This window comes from Phycodurus eques, chromosome 17, assembly GCF_024500275.1.
Source record: "Phycodurus eques isolate BA_2022a chromosome 17, UOR_Pequ_1.1, whole genome shotgun sequence".
Lineage (NCBI taxonomy): Eukaryota > Metazoa > Chordata > Actinopteri > Syngnathiformes > Syngnathidae > Phycodurus > Phycodurus eques.
Window position 1 is genome coordinate 8,203,339 of NC_084541.1, and position 17,378 is coordinate 8,220,716.

General features: G+C 42.7%; 1 protein-coding gene across 2 annotated transcripts in view; it reads right to left on the minus strand.

Moving 5' to 3' along the window:
• Nucleotides 1-972: 972 nt before the first annotated feature.
• The window catches only part of ephb4a (eph receptor B4a), a 41,696-nt gene continuing 25,290 nt past the window's right edge, over nt 973-17,378 (minus strand). For both annotated transcript variants that reach the window (XM_061702327.1, XM_061702326.1), the window contains exons 4-18: nt 15,863-16,144; nt 14,793-15,183; nt 13,324-13,476; nt 10,186-10,521; nt 9,983-10,107; nt 9,199-9,364; nt 8,559-8,658; nt 6,842-6,906; nt 6,591-6,704; nt 5,990-6,237; nt 5,678-5,893; nt 4,916-5,065; nt 2,480-2,673; nt 1,918-2,076; nt 973-1,501 (exon numbers count right to left, since the gene is read on the minus strand). In XM_061702327.1, coding sequence (XP_061558311.1) covers nt 1,393-1,501; nt 1,918-2,076; nt 2,480-2,673; nt 4,916-5,065; nt 5,678-5,893; nt 5,990-6,237; nt 6,591-6,704; nt 6,842-6,906; nt 8,559-8,658; nt 9,199-9,364; nt 9,983-10,107; nt 10,186-10,521; nt 13,324-13,476; nt 14,793-15,183; nt 15,863-16,144 — 2,808 coding nt within the window. In that variant the 3' untranslated portion in view covers nt 973-1,392. The remainder of the gene's footprint in view (nt 1,502-1,917; nt 2,077-2,479; nt 2,674-4,915; nt 5,066-5,677; nt 5,894-5,989; nt 6,238-6,590; nt 6,705-6,841; nt 6,907-8,558; nt 8,659-9,198; nt 9,365-9,982; nt 10,108-10,185; nt 10,522-13,323; nt 13,477-14,792; nt 15,184-15,862; nt 16,145-17,378) is intronic.

Below are 17,378 nucleotides of genomic sequence, written 5' to 3' on the forward strand. Positions count from 1 at the left end.
TCACTTACAGTATCTTCAGTGGTGCAAATTAAAATCCAAAATGCCAACTAAAAAGGGATTCTGTGTTTTATGGGCAGAGAATGAACCATTTAGAAAGAAGTGGTGTGCATTTTTGTATCCGACATGGCTGTTTGGCAGGATGCATTGCCCCCCATGCACTGCAGTGCTGTCAGCCTCCTGGGGGACGTTATGCAAACTAATTGCCATAAATGCCACAAAGACTGTTCTTACCCTTTAAAAAGATGCAACATCTTGGGAGTAAAAACAAAACAAAAAAAACGGAATTACAATCACTTTTTCCCAGGCGCTTGTAGTCAGTAAGACAAGGAGGGGTGGTGGTGCTAGTCAAACAGCAGCTCTGTGGAGTTATTAGCATTCCTTTCTGAAACCAGGGTATTCGGCACACTGGGTGCATTATTTGTAATCTGAGTCTTTAAGAAGACTTTTTGTACAGCTTGAGGCAAAAACTGAAACAATGTACAATGTTTCCAAAAAATAACATTATAAAAATTGTTGCTGTACATTTAAATGAGGCAAAATATTCTTTTTTTTCTTTTCTTTTTCTTCACAAAAAAACAAACAAACACAATGACACCGGAAGATAATGAATGTGACATCAGCACTGACAATTGAGGCCAGAAAGCTTTCTGGTCATGTTTGGTCCATGTTCAAGTTTCCATAAAAAGCATGCTGCAGAAATGTCCCACTGCCGGAAAAAAAAAAAAAACGCGTGAACGGATATTAGAATCCCTCTGAGGCGACAAGTGCTGATATGTCTCTCTCTTTTTCTCCTTCCACGCTAACGCTAGAACCAGACGGAGGAAGATGAAAGGAGCTATGATGACAAGCGAGCACAGCAAAGCCTGCTTTACACGCTACACCTGAGTAAAGAGAGGTCACGTTGAAATCAAATGAATTATAAAAAAAAAAAAAAAAAAAAAAAAAAAAAAAAAAAAAAAAAAAAAATCCCACACAGTTCAAGTGTTCAAATCTTGATATGAAAGCTGTGATCCAGATGGAAGCAGACATGTGTGAGTGGTTCTTGTGTGTATTAACACAACCGTGTGAGACCTTTTCTTTGGCCTTTAACTTCTTTGCTGCATTTGACAAGCAGATGCTTTTCATCACGGCGTTCTTTATGCTTCTCTCTTAGCTTGGCACTTGAAATGGGGGTCCTTTGACATATAAGCACGGCCCACTAAGCGAGGAGTCCTTCTGCACGTGTCAGCGTCGTCTGTGATGATTGAGTCTCCAGGCAAGTCTCACTGATTCTTGCTTTTCCAGGTGATTAATAATAAATTCTGCCAATGTGTCGCTTCTGGTCCAACATAGGTCATGTGAGATGATCCAGAGTGCCCTGGACTCATTTTCTGACATCCGTATTCAGGTAAGCTAGAAGGTCACAGGTGCTGTGCTCTTGTTTTGGAAGTTCATGGTCTGGATGCTGGAGAGGATCTTCCTCTGATGGCCGGCCAAAGTCACCCCCATGTGCAGCAAGTCTCTGACAAGGGGGGGGGGAAATAAATAATTACTTTCAGTTCAAAAACTAACTTCGTGTTGACAAAACACTGAAAAGGAGATTGAATGCCGAGAGATGCTGCCACAGAAACAAAACCCATAAAGAAGGGATGAAGTGAGGACTATATATCTTAAAGAGCGCATGATAACATAAAATAAATCCAATAAAAAACAATTAAAAAAAGAAATAAATAAAAAAAGAAAAAAGGCAAAATAAAATAATCTTTGACAAATAAATAAATTTGCTAATAGGTGAACCGGGAATATGCGTTGGTCAACTGTATTTGTATTTATTTTTTGAGAAAATAACTGTCTTGAAAAAGCAGCACATTTTCTTCTTAACTTGCATTTGAAGAACAGCTTTAAAGTTAGAAGTCTTTAAAACAGTAATGTACTGACTGTGTTGTGAGCTGGCCCAGCTGCTCCACGGTAGTGAGCCCGGCTTGCAGGAAGCTGTCCTCGTAGCGCTCCATCTTGATGGCCCTCAACCATTCCCCCACCGAGGCACAGGACGAGAGGGCCATCGGCGACCGCTGGCCGAGCAGTGGGTAGGATGGTCTACAAAAAGGAGGAAACAAAGGAAGAGTGTCACCAAAACAACATGGAGCAGCTTACATACTTGTCCTGCAACCACATTCCTGTCCACATGCAGAGATATAATGTGAGGCCGCATGATTGACATGGACAAACAATGGGGCGTATCAGGGGTGGAGTGTCCTCTGCTGTATGCGAGCTGGGGGACAGCTAAAATGTGGATGGAGGGAAACGTGCACAGCAAGCTGCTGACAGGTCACAGCAGGACTTGAGGGTGCTACGTCAGACTGAGCAGCAGGAGGGGGATGCCTGTCACATGACAGACATGACCGAGGAAACGGCACGAAAGGACACGCACGCTCGTCGCCGCCACTCCTAATCTGACCGCCGACCTGTCAGTCAACCGAACAAGCGTGCGTCAACTCACCCCGCTCCCTCCTGGGCGACTATTTTCAGCGACGCGGGGTTCCGGATCAGTTTGTCCAAGGAACTGACGAGTTCGGCGAAGCGAGGCCGCGCGGACCGATCCTTCTGCCAGCAGTCCAGCATTAGCTGGTGCAGGTGGGTGGGGCAGTCAGGAGGAGGGGGCAGCCGATAGTCCTGCTCGATAGCATTGATTACCTGGACGGGAGGAATTATATAATTATATTCAATTATTATGGACTGGTTTGGAAGCCAAACACTAAGATAGTGGATATTCTATGGAGCAGTCTCATTATATGAGCTTGGACTATTTCTTGATTCTTCAACTTAAACATTTAAAACTAACTATATACAGTGAACATCAAATATTTGTAGAAATGGGGACAGAACCAGAAAAGTATTGACGCCCCCTTAAAAATGTCTATAAATGCCTATATAGTTTAAACTGTAAATAGACAACAAAATATGATCCAAGACTCTTAACAGTGTTCTCCTGCTCCGCTTTATCAGTTTTATTTGAAGCGATCGTTTTTAAGAGTATTACTTAACTCATTCACTGCCATTGACGGCTGTTGAATTAAAATATACATGTTAACATGGAGGCCTGGCAGTGATTAATTACTTTAGAGCCAAATTCAGTAATGCACTTGTCAGGCATTTATTGAATTGCGGGAGAAGAGAAACACATGAAGACAATGAGCACACTCAAGTTGTCGGCTGCAATTCACACCCAGACTCGCGGATGCCACACCAGGCCCCGTTTAAAGGCACATGCAGTTATACAGACACGACAATACCTCCAGTATTTTCACTTCCAACAATGTGTTTAAAAAGTGTGTTTATATAATTTTAAATGTGTTTTACAGTTTTTCTCTGTTGCTTTGTACACTTCTCAAAGACCTCTGTATTTTGTTAGCTTGAGGTTTTTGTCAGCCACACAGCAGAGGAAAACCTTACACGTGACACAGACTCTCTGTAACTTCCACAAACAACTCGGGCAAAACTTACCTCCTCCTAGCCAACTGAATATCGTCATCACTCAGTCAAGATGTATTGCTTCAACATACTTCCTTGACACCAATAATTACTTTCCCATTAGCTAGGGCTTTGGTGCCATCTTTTGGCATCTTCAGGCATTACAGAAAAAGCTCAAAAATATGCCGAAATGTTGCGAATAGGTGATTTTTCATTGAATAGCTGGGGATTGGTTCCCCAGAAAAGAATGTGAATAGATGAATTTGTAAATAGTGAACCTTGACGAGGCAAAGGTTCACTGTACATAGGAGTTACAATCATTAAGATGCAACATCTGATTCCAATAATAGAGCTACATCCAAAAGTCTATTTTAATAATGCTAAAACTTGCTTTAGATTTACACTGTCAAGACAGTACAGGAAGTCCTTGAGTTACGACGTACTCGACCTACGACGTTTCGACTTTACGACACCCGTGCCTCGCCGCCATTTTGTCTTCAGCACCATAGTGTTTCTGCTTAGGTAGTGCATAGTGCTTGTCTGTGTTTGTGCGCCGGGAGTATCTTTGCCATTTTCGCCCTCCTTTTTTCACATTCTCACCAGTAATGGTAAGTACAGCATCTTATTGTTTTTATTTTAATGTATTTTAAATTCTTTCTATGAAGTGTTAACCATTCCTGCTACAGTCACCTGACCATGGTCGGGAGACGCAGGGGATAACTCCCTTCTCTCGTTGCACAGCTGAGCTGGGTGGCAGCAACAATAAAGGCACGAAACACCGATTTGCTGCTTTAATGGCTTTATTAGCTCTTCTGCACATTCAACGTCAACGGGTCCTCCGCTAATCGCTACTCTTCCCCGGTCGCCGTCACTACACTTGCTACTGTACACACTCGCTCACTACTGTACACGGCGCATACTCCTTCCTCCTTCACAGTCCCGCCGGACGACGCCTGCGCAGTCCCGTCTCACTCACACACGTCCACACACGCTGAGCTTGCTGTCACAATCACATGGGACAATACCCATAACAGAAGTATTTCACCGTAAATTTCGACTTTAACGGTGAAATCCGACTTACGCGGAAATTCGTGTTATGTCGCCAGCGTAGGAACGGAACTCGTTCGTAAATCGAGGACTTCCTGTACTTATTGCTCATATTTGTGTATTTTTGTGGATGTGTTATTTATCATACTTATGTTTACTTTATTTAGCTAAGCTATAGGGGACAAAGCATGACATTACACTTCATCATAGCTCCAAACTACAACCACAACAAACATATTTTTAAAGGAATACCTCCGACAGTGTCAATTAAAACAGTGTTATTATCTTTGTAAAGTCAATCATTTTGCTACAGCTGTTGTAGCAGATCTCCTTTGATTGTGCTGTTGTACCTAATGATGTAGCCACTGACTGCAGCTTAGTTAAGAACATCCTGACATAGATACTGTCATAAACTCACATCTTGGTTGCTCATGTCCCAGTAGGGCCTCTCTCCAAAGGACATGACCTCCCACATGACGATACCATAGCTCCACACATCTGAGGCTGACGTGAACTTTCTGAAGGCAATTGCCTCTGGCGCTGTCCAGCGGATTGGGATCTTCCCTCCCTGCACAAGTGCAAAGACTTTATGTACACTTTTACTACTAGATTATGATATAAAATAATGTTTGGATTTAATATCTACACAACGAAATTAGATTTACTAAAGATGTTTTTTTTTTATACATTTCTTGTACTGGATCACATTATATTGTGCAGGTAAACATACAGTAGAAGCATATGCATCAGTGTCGTCTCGTTAGTGTAGGGATTAACTTGCAGTTAGTTCGTTATTTGTATTGTATTGTACTGACATTTAATGCAGTGGTTCCCAACCACTATTCCACAGCACATAAGTGTGATGCGAGAGATCATCAAGTGTGCAGGAAACTGTCCAATTTCACCTTTTTTTGCCCCAAAATTATTTATTTACTACAAATAATGTATCTGTGTTCAATCTACTGTATCTATGCCAGCGACACGTAGTGACAGGCAGAACAATTAAATGCTATTCCATGTGATGGCAGAAGGTTCGATTAATGGCTTCATGCAAGTAAATCAGCTCTGTGTTTAACTAAATAGACCCAGATTTAACACTGAGTAAGTCATTTGATTGTTGGGAAACACTGAATGCTACATATAGTATTAATTTGTCTCGCCATTCATTAAGTGAGCTTACCAGGGAGCTGGTGTAGGTTGGGTCAGAGGAGTTCTCTTGCAGGAAGCGTGACAAGCCAAAGTCAGACACCTTGCACACCAGGTTGCTGTTGATCAGGATGTTGCGTGCCGCCAGGTCTCGGTGGACGTAGCTCATCTCTGCAAGGTATTTCATGCCTGAGGCGATGCCGCGCAGCATCCCCACCAGCTGGATGGGTGTGAACTGGCTGTCATTAAGCTACAAGGAGAGCGGAGAAAGAGCGGTTTTATTTAGTAAGAGAACCCAACGAGAGAGCACTACTGTCGCCGCGGTGCGATTTTGGCACAAACTGACCCGTAGAAAAGAATCCAGAGCACCGTTCTCCATAAACTCGGTGAGGATCATGACCGGACAGCTGGCTGTGATGATGCCCTCCAGGTGTATTATGTTGGGGTGCTGGAACTGGCCCATGATGGACGCCTCGGACAGAAAGTCGCGCCGCTGCTTCTCTGTGTAGCCGCCTTTTAGAGTCTTTATCGCTACGTAGTTTTCTTTTTTCCCGGGGACCCTCAGTCGCCCTCGGCACACCTCCCCAAACTCCCCTGTCACGACACAGACACATAAACACATTTAGCCACTTTACAAAGGAGCTTATATCATTAGGAGGACGAGGTAATGTAAAGCTTGCTTGCAGCATGTACTGCCCTTTGGTTTGAATAGGAGCTGTTAATACTAACATGTTTATCAGTTAATAGCTTTGTGCTGCAATATTGAATTCAGCCTGATAAAGAAGAATAACAGAAATTGCGTTTAAATGTCACTGAATACATTTAACTTAGTAAATTAGATTTACTCCAAATAATGACATTTCAAAAGAAGATAATCTGCATCCAAAAAGAACATGGGTAAAACAAAAGTTTTATTCAATGTCAAACGCATACAGCTGGCAGCTTACCGGCTCCGATAACCTCCTCTATCTTCACAAAGGAAACATCGATTTCCTTGGCAAATTCGCGCACTGCCTCATTCGGGTCCTCGTAGGTGAAGGGGTCGATATAAACCTTGACCCCTACACAAGAGTAAAGCAAACAAAGTCGTGGGAAAGGAAGAGAAAACAAAGGTTAGAGAAGTATAAGCAGCGACAAGCGCCGTCAAGATTAAAGGAGGCTTTTTCATGATGTTAGCACATTGTAATGAACGCATTACCTTGGCCTACTAAGTACTGGCTGTTTTTGTCGCTCAGTTCTGGATCCTTTATACGGCTGTGTCTGCTGTAGGTAGACAGTGACAAAATAAGATTAGACGAGATAAGAGATGCACATTTGGCTTAGTTTTTTTTAATCATTTCTACAAAGACTGCCATGCTCCATTCGTCAAATGCGAGGCAAATTATATTAATGCAAATGATCAGATGTAGAAGATGAAGAAACAACAAAATCACTCACGGGCTGAAATTAAAAAAAAAAAAAAAAAAAAGAATATGCAGAAAACCCCCCCATTGATGCCTTGATTATTTGGCGTGAAAAAGAAGGCATATATATGCATTTATCATAAATGAAAACCATGTACAGTGTTCCCTCGCCACTTCGCGCTTCACGTTTTGCGGCTTTAGTGCTTCAAGGATTTTTTCCAAAATATTCATCAAAAAAAAAAATAATCAAAAAATTAAAATGAAAAAATACAGCCATATCAGCAGCCATATTGCGGAAAGACGCGTTGTTTCATGTTGAGCCACGAGAGAGAAGGTTTCACTGCATGCCAAACAAAGAGATGAGTTGACTCAGAGGCTTTGTACATGCCTGTACTGTAATGTACATGCCACGGGCACACATACAAGCGCGTGATTGGTTCCCGGCGCGACATCGACCAACGAGAGCACGAGTGGATTTATCCCGTGAGCTGATTGGTTGCGCATCATCGCAGCCTCACCCAGCATCTTCCCTTGCTGTGTCTCGCCAGTCTCATCCACGCTGTTGACTGTCTCGCATACTGTATCTTAGTGTTGTGTTCGTGATAACGTTTTTGGTTTATGCGATAACTTATTTTGATTAGTTAAGCCCTTACAATGCCGCCTAAGCGCTGTGAGGTTTTTCACCTTTTGCAGGGGGTTCTGGTCCCCATTAACCGTGAAAAACGAGGGATGACTGTATCCCCAAATAAAGGACTTTTTGTTTTTAAGACAACACAAGTGATAATAGACAATGATCCTATTTGGAGGCTAGCTAAGTAAAAATATCAGACGATGGTCGTGTTTTTCCCCATGTTTTGTATTTTCTCTGTGACCCATCATTTTTGAGTAAAGAAAATTACATGCATTTGACACATAATTAATTATGATACTGTAAGACTATCAGCCATGTAGCTACTTGAGTCCTACCGTCCCCCTTGGAGTCTCTCTCCCACCTCATAAGCCTAAAATAGCATTAATGTACCACCCTTAGAAGTAGACCTGGGCCTTTGCCACCGGTCTGTGATTGTGTGTGTGTGCGCGTTTGTTTGTGTGTGCGTGTGTCACAAGGTCACTGCTATTGTTCTCCTGTCCTGTGGAAACAGGGCTGGGACGCCTGCATCCTGTCTCTCCTTGCCTACTACCTCCACCGTCATCACAACCTCTCTCACCCACATAAAAGTACATAAACAGACACACATTCACACACACTTTCTCTACTTGAGATGGCATCGGACACAGTTTACTCAAACAATGAAGCCTAAGGAACGTGTCCTAATGAACAGGATAAGTTTTAGCTGTGTAAGCAAAACATGTGCAGCACTTTGCTTCACAAAGAGATATAATGCAAGACAACAAATGATTCCCATAAACAACAGAACAAAGTGGTGCTAGACAATAAACGTCACATTCCCTCCATTTTTCCATTTCCTGTTATTCTTGCAGTGTCTGTGTCTCCTCCTCCCATGCGCTCACCGTATGCAGTAAGCAGCCACAAAGATGAAAGTGACGAGCAGCAGCATCCCGATGGCGATAAGGATGCCCGGCACCAAGAACTGGGAAGAAGAGTCAATTCCTGGCAGAGTAGAACAGAGCAGAGAATTAAGGCAGCCACAGAAGTCAAGGGAGGAGATTTACATCAACAGAGCACACAAGTATGAGATGAGCAGGAAATGAAGAGAAGCAGGAAAAGAACTAGAATGTATTGTACGATTGTAAGTGCAAGGATGACATTAATTTCATTTTAAGAGATTACGCAGACACACACTTGGAACATTTTAAAAGCCAAGTGAGAAAAATGAAGTCTTTCTTTTTAACTTCCCACAAGGAGGCTATGGTTTCATTACATTTAGTATTTAGTGAGTGAGATTACACAAAAAATAAACTCTGGAGGGTTGGGGCATAAGTAAAGGCAGAACCCATTAAATGTTGGTGCAGACTCCGGAATGTTTTAACTTTTCCTAACATAGGAAGATGTTAAGTTTTTACCATGAATAATGCATGGGTTTTAATGACACATGCAGGAGGTGAACAGGGTCGTTTGTCATTGGCAGTGTTCTATGTTCACATGAGTGCCTTTGTGGTTTCTATACTTTTGTATTTGTTTTTGTATTACCATCAGGCAGGGTGCGGAAGACTGCTGCAGGACTGAAGCTGCCATAACCAGCCATGGTGCGCGCTCGGACCTGCACTTCATACTGAGTGGCCCTGCGGAGGTCCGTCAGCACGGCCTGGTTTCTGTTACTCTCCGTGTAGTGGCACGGATCATCACTGTGCCGCTCCTATGCTCAGAATGAAAACACAGTTTGGCAGGGATGGAGGTGTGAGTGAAACAGCAACGACTGAGGAGACGACAGACCCGTCAAACAAGGGAGCCAGACAGCTATAATACCGCATTTGTGCTTTTAACACAACTTGTAATTCCGGTGGTCTCAGCCAAAACTAATCAAGACTTGTTGAATTTAATTACAGAGACTTTAAGAAGATAATTGCATGATGATAACAACAAAATTAATATTTCTCAAAGGACACTGCATTTTAATACAATTCTGCCTTATAGAGATAACATTGCTGAATTGTGATTACTCTAAGAATGTTTACTATTGTGCAGATTATACTTTTCAGTACATCCTACTGAAAGGTGCTCTGTGACAGAGTGACTAATAATGTGGTTACTTTAGTCAACCAGATAAGTTGTATTCCATAAAGCAACAACTGTAATAATAATTACTTGTTTAATTATCTCCCTGGCAGCATTGAGTAAAATTCAAGAGAATTTTTGATACAGTTCTTGTATTGGATGTCATTATATGTTAGTGTTACAACCTCGTGGCCAACTAGCAAAAAGACAAGTTCTAAAATATTAGTTTACTTGCATGTGTTTTAAAGGAAGCTCGTACCTTCTCACAGTAGCGGAGTTGATACTGCAGAATGGTGTAGTGCGGCTGCACAGGGACGGACCAGTGAAGAGTTAGGCTGCTCTCTGTGGAGTCACTCTTACGAATCACAGACACCAGTGACGGCACTGCGAGGGCAGCAGAAGACAATTAAAACCCGGCCGTATTATCCCACACCCGTCTAGCAATTATCAGCTGCTTCTTACCATCATAGCTGGTGGTGATGTTGACACCCTCGCTTGAGGGGTCCTTGCCGCTGAACTGGGACACCCCATTGAGAGCCTGGATGGCAAAAGTGTATGTGGTGTGAGGCAGCAGGCCCCACACCTCCACCTTGCGACTCGTCAGGCCGTGCTGAGCAGGGCGGTAGCTGATGCTGTCGCCGCAGGACACGCATGAGCCCCTCGGCGTCCTGCACATGAGGCACCTGATGCTGTAGCTGAGGTCTGCTCTGCCGCCATTGTCCAGAGGTTCGTTCCACTCCAATCGTAGCGAAGTGCCGTTAATCTGGGAGGCGATGCTGCGTGGTGCTGAGGGAGGTCCTGGGGGGAAAATGTTAATAATTAACAAACTACTATAACAATGGAATTCGGGTTATTGTACAAAGTGGAATTAAGGCACATTCTAAGCACTTACAAGATTAATTTTCATGCTCTATTGGCACACTACAACTGTGCAAAATTACACATTAAACTATATATTAAAGTGTTTCACATTAAAAGACATTAGCATTCTACAAACAAACCAAATTGTTTCCTAATAGCAAAGGAAGGAAAATGTAATAACACAAGCATTTTATGAACAGGTGAGGGCCCATGTTTTTTTGTTTTTTTTAACTTCTCCATCCAACAGCTCTTTTGTTAAATAAATTTCAAAAACTTTAAAGCATTATAGGTTTTCTCCGGGGACTCCGGTTTCCTCCCACATCCCCTAAACATGCATTAATTGGAGACTCTAAATTGCCCGGAGGCGTGACTGTGAGTGCGACTGGTTGTTTGTTTGTATGTGCCCTGCGATTGGCTGGCAACCAGTTCAGGGTGTACCCCGCCTCCTGCCCGATGACAGCTGGGATAGGCTCCAGCACGCCCGTGACCCTAGTGAGGAGAAGCGGCTCAGAAAATGGATGGATGGATGGATGGATAAAGCATTATATACTAAATCAAAAAACACTTTGTAACCTTGTAATCGCCGCTAAAATGATCAAATTCAAAAATAATTTTCAGTATAAGGAGGAACTAGGGATGCACCAGAGGGGAGGTATTGCTATCCATGGAATACCAAAAAGCACTCCCATAGCAACCGCAAGGACTTTTATGTTTACTTCATCTTTTATTTATTGTTAATGCTATGATTAGTCTAAAACTAATTATTCTACAGACAGTATAGGCATCTGGGACGGTAGTAAGGAACAGTGGTGACAGACATATAAGTGCTGGATGCTACAGTGAGCTAAAAACCTTCAAAAAGTCATGAATATTGAGTCATCCTTTTTACAAAGCCGAAATTAAATCATAATTTCATTTCTGGGCATGTTTTTCAACCTGATACAATCAAGGCGTATCAAATTTTTCCATCAAATCCAATTATAACCCCTGCAGTTCTGTTTTTACGCTGTTTCACCTTTCTATGACCTACACAGTCCATTTGTTTGTCATATAGGCAAAGACATATTATTCAGTCTTTACATGTAGCCAGGAAGCAGAACAATGATTCTCCAGAGCCTTTGCGTCACAGCAGGAGCGTATGTGTAGTAGAATTTAACTGGTGCAATTACACCACACCGAAACATGATGATAATGATCTTTATCTGAAAATAGTGAGAAGATAGCTGTTGCCTCGAGCCAAGGAGAAGCACTCCGCCAGTGAGACTGAGAGCTTCTGCTGCTGCCAAGGAGACAGAGCTTTGTCACAGAGCCTCCAGCTGTCTTGCGTGCAAATAATTTTCTCACTGAAAACCCAAGTGGGGCAACATCACAGACTGAGGGTGCGGTATGAATTCTGCAGTCATCACCTAGGGGTAGGTAGTTTTAGAGGTGATTATTTTTCCCACTTAACAATCAGATTACACTTTATTGTAATAATCAAGCCTGCATACGCCTGGTAAAATATTTCATCCTGAGTGAAAAACCAAGTTGAGACGTAGAGGGAGCTTGAATTGAAACTAAGAACGGACTGATTTACTAAGATCCCAAATAGCGGGCACTAAATTGTGTGTTCATTCCCTCTTATAGATTGCGTGCACTGTAGGCAAAAGGAGAAAGTAGTGGAGACCGCCGTATTTAAAAGACGGTTTTGCACTTTAGGTAGCACTGATGGTTTTCACCATGCAACATTTGGGAAAGCATGCAAGCGCAAAAGGAAGTTTGAAGTGATGGAACTGGAAGTGTTAGTGGAAGATACAAAAAAAAAGAAGAAAAGAAAATAGAAATAGCGCTCCAATAATTTTAGTGAAGCCAAAAAACCCATAAAAGCCATGTTTTGTTGGATTTAACTCGTCTCAAGTGCCCATCCTGCGTAAGCGTAACACTACGTTTAAAACTTAGGCAACACTCCTGAAAAGCTGGTATGTGTGGACCCATCACCAGACAACTGCCACAGTGCGGTGAAATAACCCATTTGCAGGAAAATGCAGAGATTAAAGGTTTTGTCATCGGTGATTGGCTCCAAGTCAGCCATTATAGTTCATTCAGACGCTCCAAAATTGCATCGACGAATAGACGACATGTCTCAATTATTGTTTATAGTCTTTCAAACATTTTGTACACAATTTTACTCCGGCTTCACCCACCTCCGTCCATGGTAAACATGCATGGTGCGGTATGTGAAGACTGAATTGTCCATAGGTGTGAGTACAAGTGTGTCAATGCTTGTTTGTCTACAAGTGCTACAGAAAATGGATGGAGGGATTCAGGTATTGCAATTAAAGTTGTTAATAAAAATACAGGTGGCGTGAATCCGTGTTAAATTACAACTGTGACAAATGAGAAATGTTTCACATCCTCTTGATTGCTAATCTGAGGAAGTGCACCTAACTGTCAAGCCAATTCCTTTCAGACATCCAACATGAGCTGGAATTCCTGAATCGGCACGGAGGTGTCACTTAAGCCCATCAATGGCTACTTCACTTTTGAGTGGAAGCCCAACCCCCACCAACAATCTGTCACTAATGACATGCATCTCAATGGCCAGCTGTGACACAAAAGAAACAAAGCAGATTAAAGAAGGGGGGAAAAGTAGCACCTGAGGCGGGAAAAACAGAAGCGGCAAGAGTCGTCGTGAGTGTGTAGTTTAGCACCATTATATTTGTATAAATTAATGCAAAAAACATTTTTGTGTTTACTCACTGGTGCATGGAGTGTCAGGGGTGTCGGATTGTGCTCGGAAGTATCCAGGGCGACATGCACATACAGACTGCCCTCTGATGGAGGCGTGGCTTGCTCCCGGACAGACTGTGCACTGTCCCTCTGTGCCGGATTTGAAGTGACCCACGGGACAAGCTGCAGAGGACAAATGAAGGAAAACCATTATGAGCTCTTCCATTGGATATGACCTGTGGCTCCTACATGCATGTTAACTGTGCTCAGGTGCCAGATGGCTGCAGATGGGCTAAGGAAGAATGTAATGAGAGCTAAGTAATAAATCAGATCGCCTTCTCATTTATATGGGGGTTTTAACCAAAACATGATAGTCCTTAGAGAAATAAGTAAAAATAAACAGATCTTCCAGATGTTCCTACAGAAAAAACAGAGGAATCACCTTTGAGTGGAGCAATTTCAAGTCAAGTCTTCTTCAGTGGTTGGATGTTACTTAAGATCACTTGTCTACAGGAAGTTCCTTCACAGTAGTGTTTGTTTCAAAGACGAACTTGAGTTCACCAAGGGCTACAAATCAGTGTTGTGTTGAGTGGAAATAACACCTCTAACCACAACCTGGCCCTCAGGGAAATAAACTAGTCAACTTAATGGTCAGCAAGAGCTTTGTTCCAATGAAGCCACTCAAATAATCAAGCTCATCCATCAAACTAAATCAACTTGACAGCATGCATGCGTTGTACATTTTGGTGTTTGGGACAATAAATATTTGTATTGTGTATATGCAAGATAATGGGATTAGAGCCGACTCAATTTCATCTTCCGAAACGGTCAGCCTGTGAAGCTAATTAATGGTTCAATCTTCTTATAAAGGCAATTTCCCTTAATGGTCTGGTGGGTGTTTTTTTTCTCTCACAGCTCTCGTGAATGACAGAAAGCTGGAAATACCAATTGCCACTTGCCAACATGCAAAGAAGTAAAACAATTTTTTTGTCATTCTAACATTATAACAACACCTCCACAGAGATCAAAAGAATTTTTTTATTTTTATTTATTTATTTACATTGTGGAGCTTACTGGGGGTGATCCTGCACAGGGTTTGTTAATTGGACTCATTAGACAGACCTGCTGCAGAGCTCCTACCACTTCTTCGAGCCTGTTTTGCTTTGATGTCCTCGGAGTGATATGGTCTTAACATGGCGCTTCCCCCCTCCACCTCTCCCTTCTATCGCACTCAACCATAAGTTCTCCCAGCAGTAAGCCTTTGACCCTGCTCTTCCCCTCTGAGATAAGTGCTGCTCTCCCTGACCTCTCCCCCGTCCTCTCTCTGTCACCGTTTCCCCTCCTCATTAAATGTGCTGGTCTCCCACGTCCTCTGTAAAGCGTCCACCCTCAGCGCACCCCACCCACAGCTCACCATTGTTTTCTCTTTTGGTCATGAAGTAGGCGTTGCGTGCATCGACACACGTACAGAATGCAACCTAACCACATCTCATTCCTACCTGTACATCTTGTGTAGCCCTCGGCAGCCTCATATCCAGGAAGGCAGGCGCAGGAGGTGGTCGGCTGGCCCACCCACTGGCCATCTTCGCCACAGAAAAGCTTGGGAGCCCGAGCTCGCGGCCCCTGCTGGGTGGCATGCTCCACACATTCACCGTGTGCCTCCTGGACCAGAGTGCGGGGAACGGTCTCAAGGAATGAGGAAAGAGCGCTGACAAGGGGGGGACACTTCTTGAAGAAAACCCTGACGGAGAGCAAGGCCATGCAGGAGCCCTGAGCCTGAAAGGCCAAGTAGAAGCCTCTCTTGGATAAAGGGCCGAGTCTTATGGTCTTCACGTTGAATTTCCGTTCACCGCCCTTCCTGAGCAGAAAGTCTGCTGCCACTGTATCCACCTTGGACAGGAAGAGAGATGTTTAAGTCTTACTACGGCCAGATGCCAGCACACGACGGGATCAACAAGCTTTTGCAGCATTCAACAGATTTGAAAACATTAACTACACATCACATATGCTTTACATTATTGAAACATTTCCAAGTATGCTATTAGGGGTTTACAATAATTTATTAACTTCCAGGTAAATAGTATTTCACCTTACTATAAACCTTTATACGCAGTGACGTGAAACATGCTCTGGTGTGTTGCAGCTGTTTATCACTGTGAAAATTTCACAATTTAAAAGAAAATAATAAAAATTCAGAGTGATAGCGTTCATGAACAGCATACATTTTTTTTATACTTTTTAAATGCATGGAGAAAATACAGGCGACACTGTATTATAATTTTAAGTTTCGAAAACTAAACAAAAATTATGTTGGAAAACAGACCATATCGAAGAAAGGATTGAGAAACCTGGTCATTAAACCAAAAAGGAGAGAAAATAGAAAATACGGAATTCTTTTCCTTCTTGCAGAAAAAAATGTTGTAGACAATTTAGGATTGTGTCGATGAGAGTTTTGTGTATCTTCGCAGAATATTTGTTTGGATGCTAATTAATGCCTCTCAGTATTTTTCTGAATCTGGCTCCACACTTGCTACTACCTGACAACACTGCCCACCTTTGCTGGGCATACCTTTGTGTAAGGGTTCTCCATCCATGGCGGGTATGTGTCTGTGGCCTCGTTGGAGTCGGCCTGGTAGTAGTAGAGGTTAAAGGTCTCCTTGCAGCTGCGGTGGTGGCTGTTCCCGGAGGAGCACTCCATCATGGTGAAACGCAGCTCCACGTATACTTGTGAGGCTCCTCGTCGCTGGATGAAGCCGCTGCGCAGCCAGTGGCTGAATGAGCCATCAGTCTGACAGATCTGGTAGATCCTCACGCTGTTGTTCTCCTCATCTAAACCGCTCACTTCCTCCCACTGAGAGCAAAGACAAGTTTTAGAACGCCACTTGAAAAGGAATCTGACCCAGAAAGCCAAACAGTAGAACATTACTTTTAGCCCGGCTGCTTTTAATTGTCCAGTAAAAACTTTAGTCCTTTAGAGGCAACCACATTAAAAGTATCTCCTTGAAATAATGTGTTCTTTATCGGCCCACTGCTTAAGCTACGGCCACAGTCGCTATCAGAGGCTTATGCAGGGAATTCAGTGCCATCACAACTTGGATTCATTTTTTTTTTTTTTTTTTTTTTTTTTTTTTTTTTTAAATCATTCAACACACTGAGATGCAGTGCAGCTTGTGGGATTTTATGTCCCACTTGTCAGGCAGAGCACATTGTAGCAACCAAGACTTTCTTTCCGTTAGAATAAAACACAGGAATAACAGAGTTTATGGAACAAATCTGCCCAAATGTGCAAAATACCAAAATACAACACTAAATATTTGAATATACAGCAGTCATGCTCATCATCAAAATGTTTCCAAGGGCAGGAAACCCCCTTAACACGAACATAATCAAGGTTGTATCTAGCAGATATGCTGAAGAATGTCACTTATGTAAATATGCAAATGTGGCAGCTCATATTTTCATAAACAAATGCGGCTGGGACCTGCAACACATTCTGCAGGAGAGACAACAAGAATGCGTGAGTTATTGACGTTGCTCCTGTCAAATCATGCAGCCATTTATATGAATCTTTATATGTGCCATGACACATTTCACCATCTCAAAGGATGGAGGAAAAGAGGGCAGTGGCGAGGCTAACAAAATGTTTTATCAGTGTAACCCTTCACCCTTTAATTTGCCTAACTGTTGATCAAGGGACCACAGCTGAGAATACTTTACACAATTAATCAAAGCAACATTTCTTTTCTGTTTAGAAGACATTTTCCCCATCTAAGACACAAATAGAGGAGAAAATATGGTTGCTGCCGGCAAAAATATCCCAGCAACCACTCATTGGTTGATCAAATTACAAATCTGCCTGCTTTTGGGGTTGCTTGAACCCAAAATTGTGGGCTGCCAGTGGATTCCACTCCACGGTTGATGGGATGCATCAAAGCATCTTTTTCCAATACTCTCATATCGCACATTCACCCTCTCCGAGGTTCCCTGCCATATAAGGAGCTCTTTCATAGCCAATAGAACAACAAGATGCCCCCAAATCTCTCCCATCACCATGAGGTCTGGGTTAAAAATACAGATAAGATGGC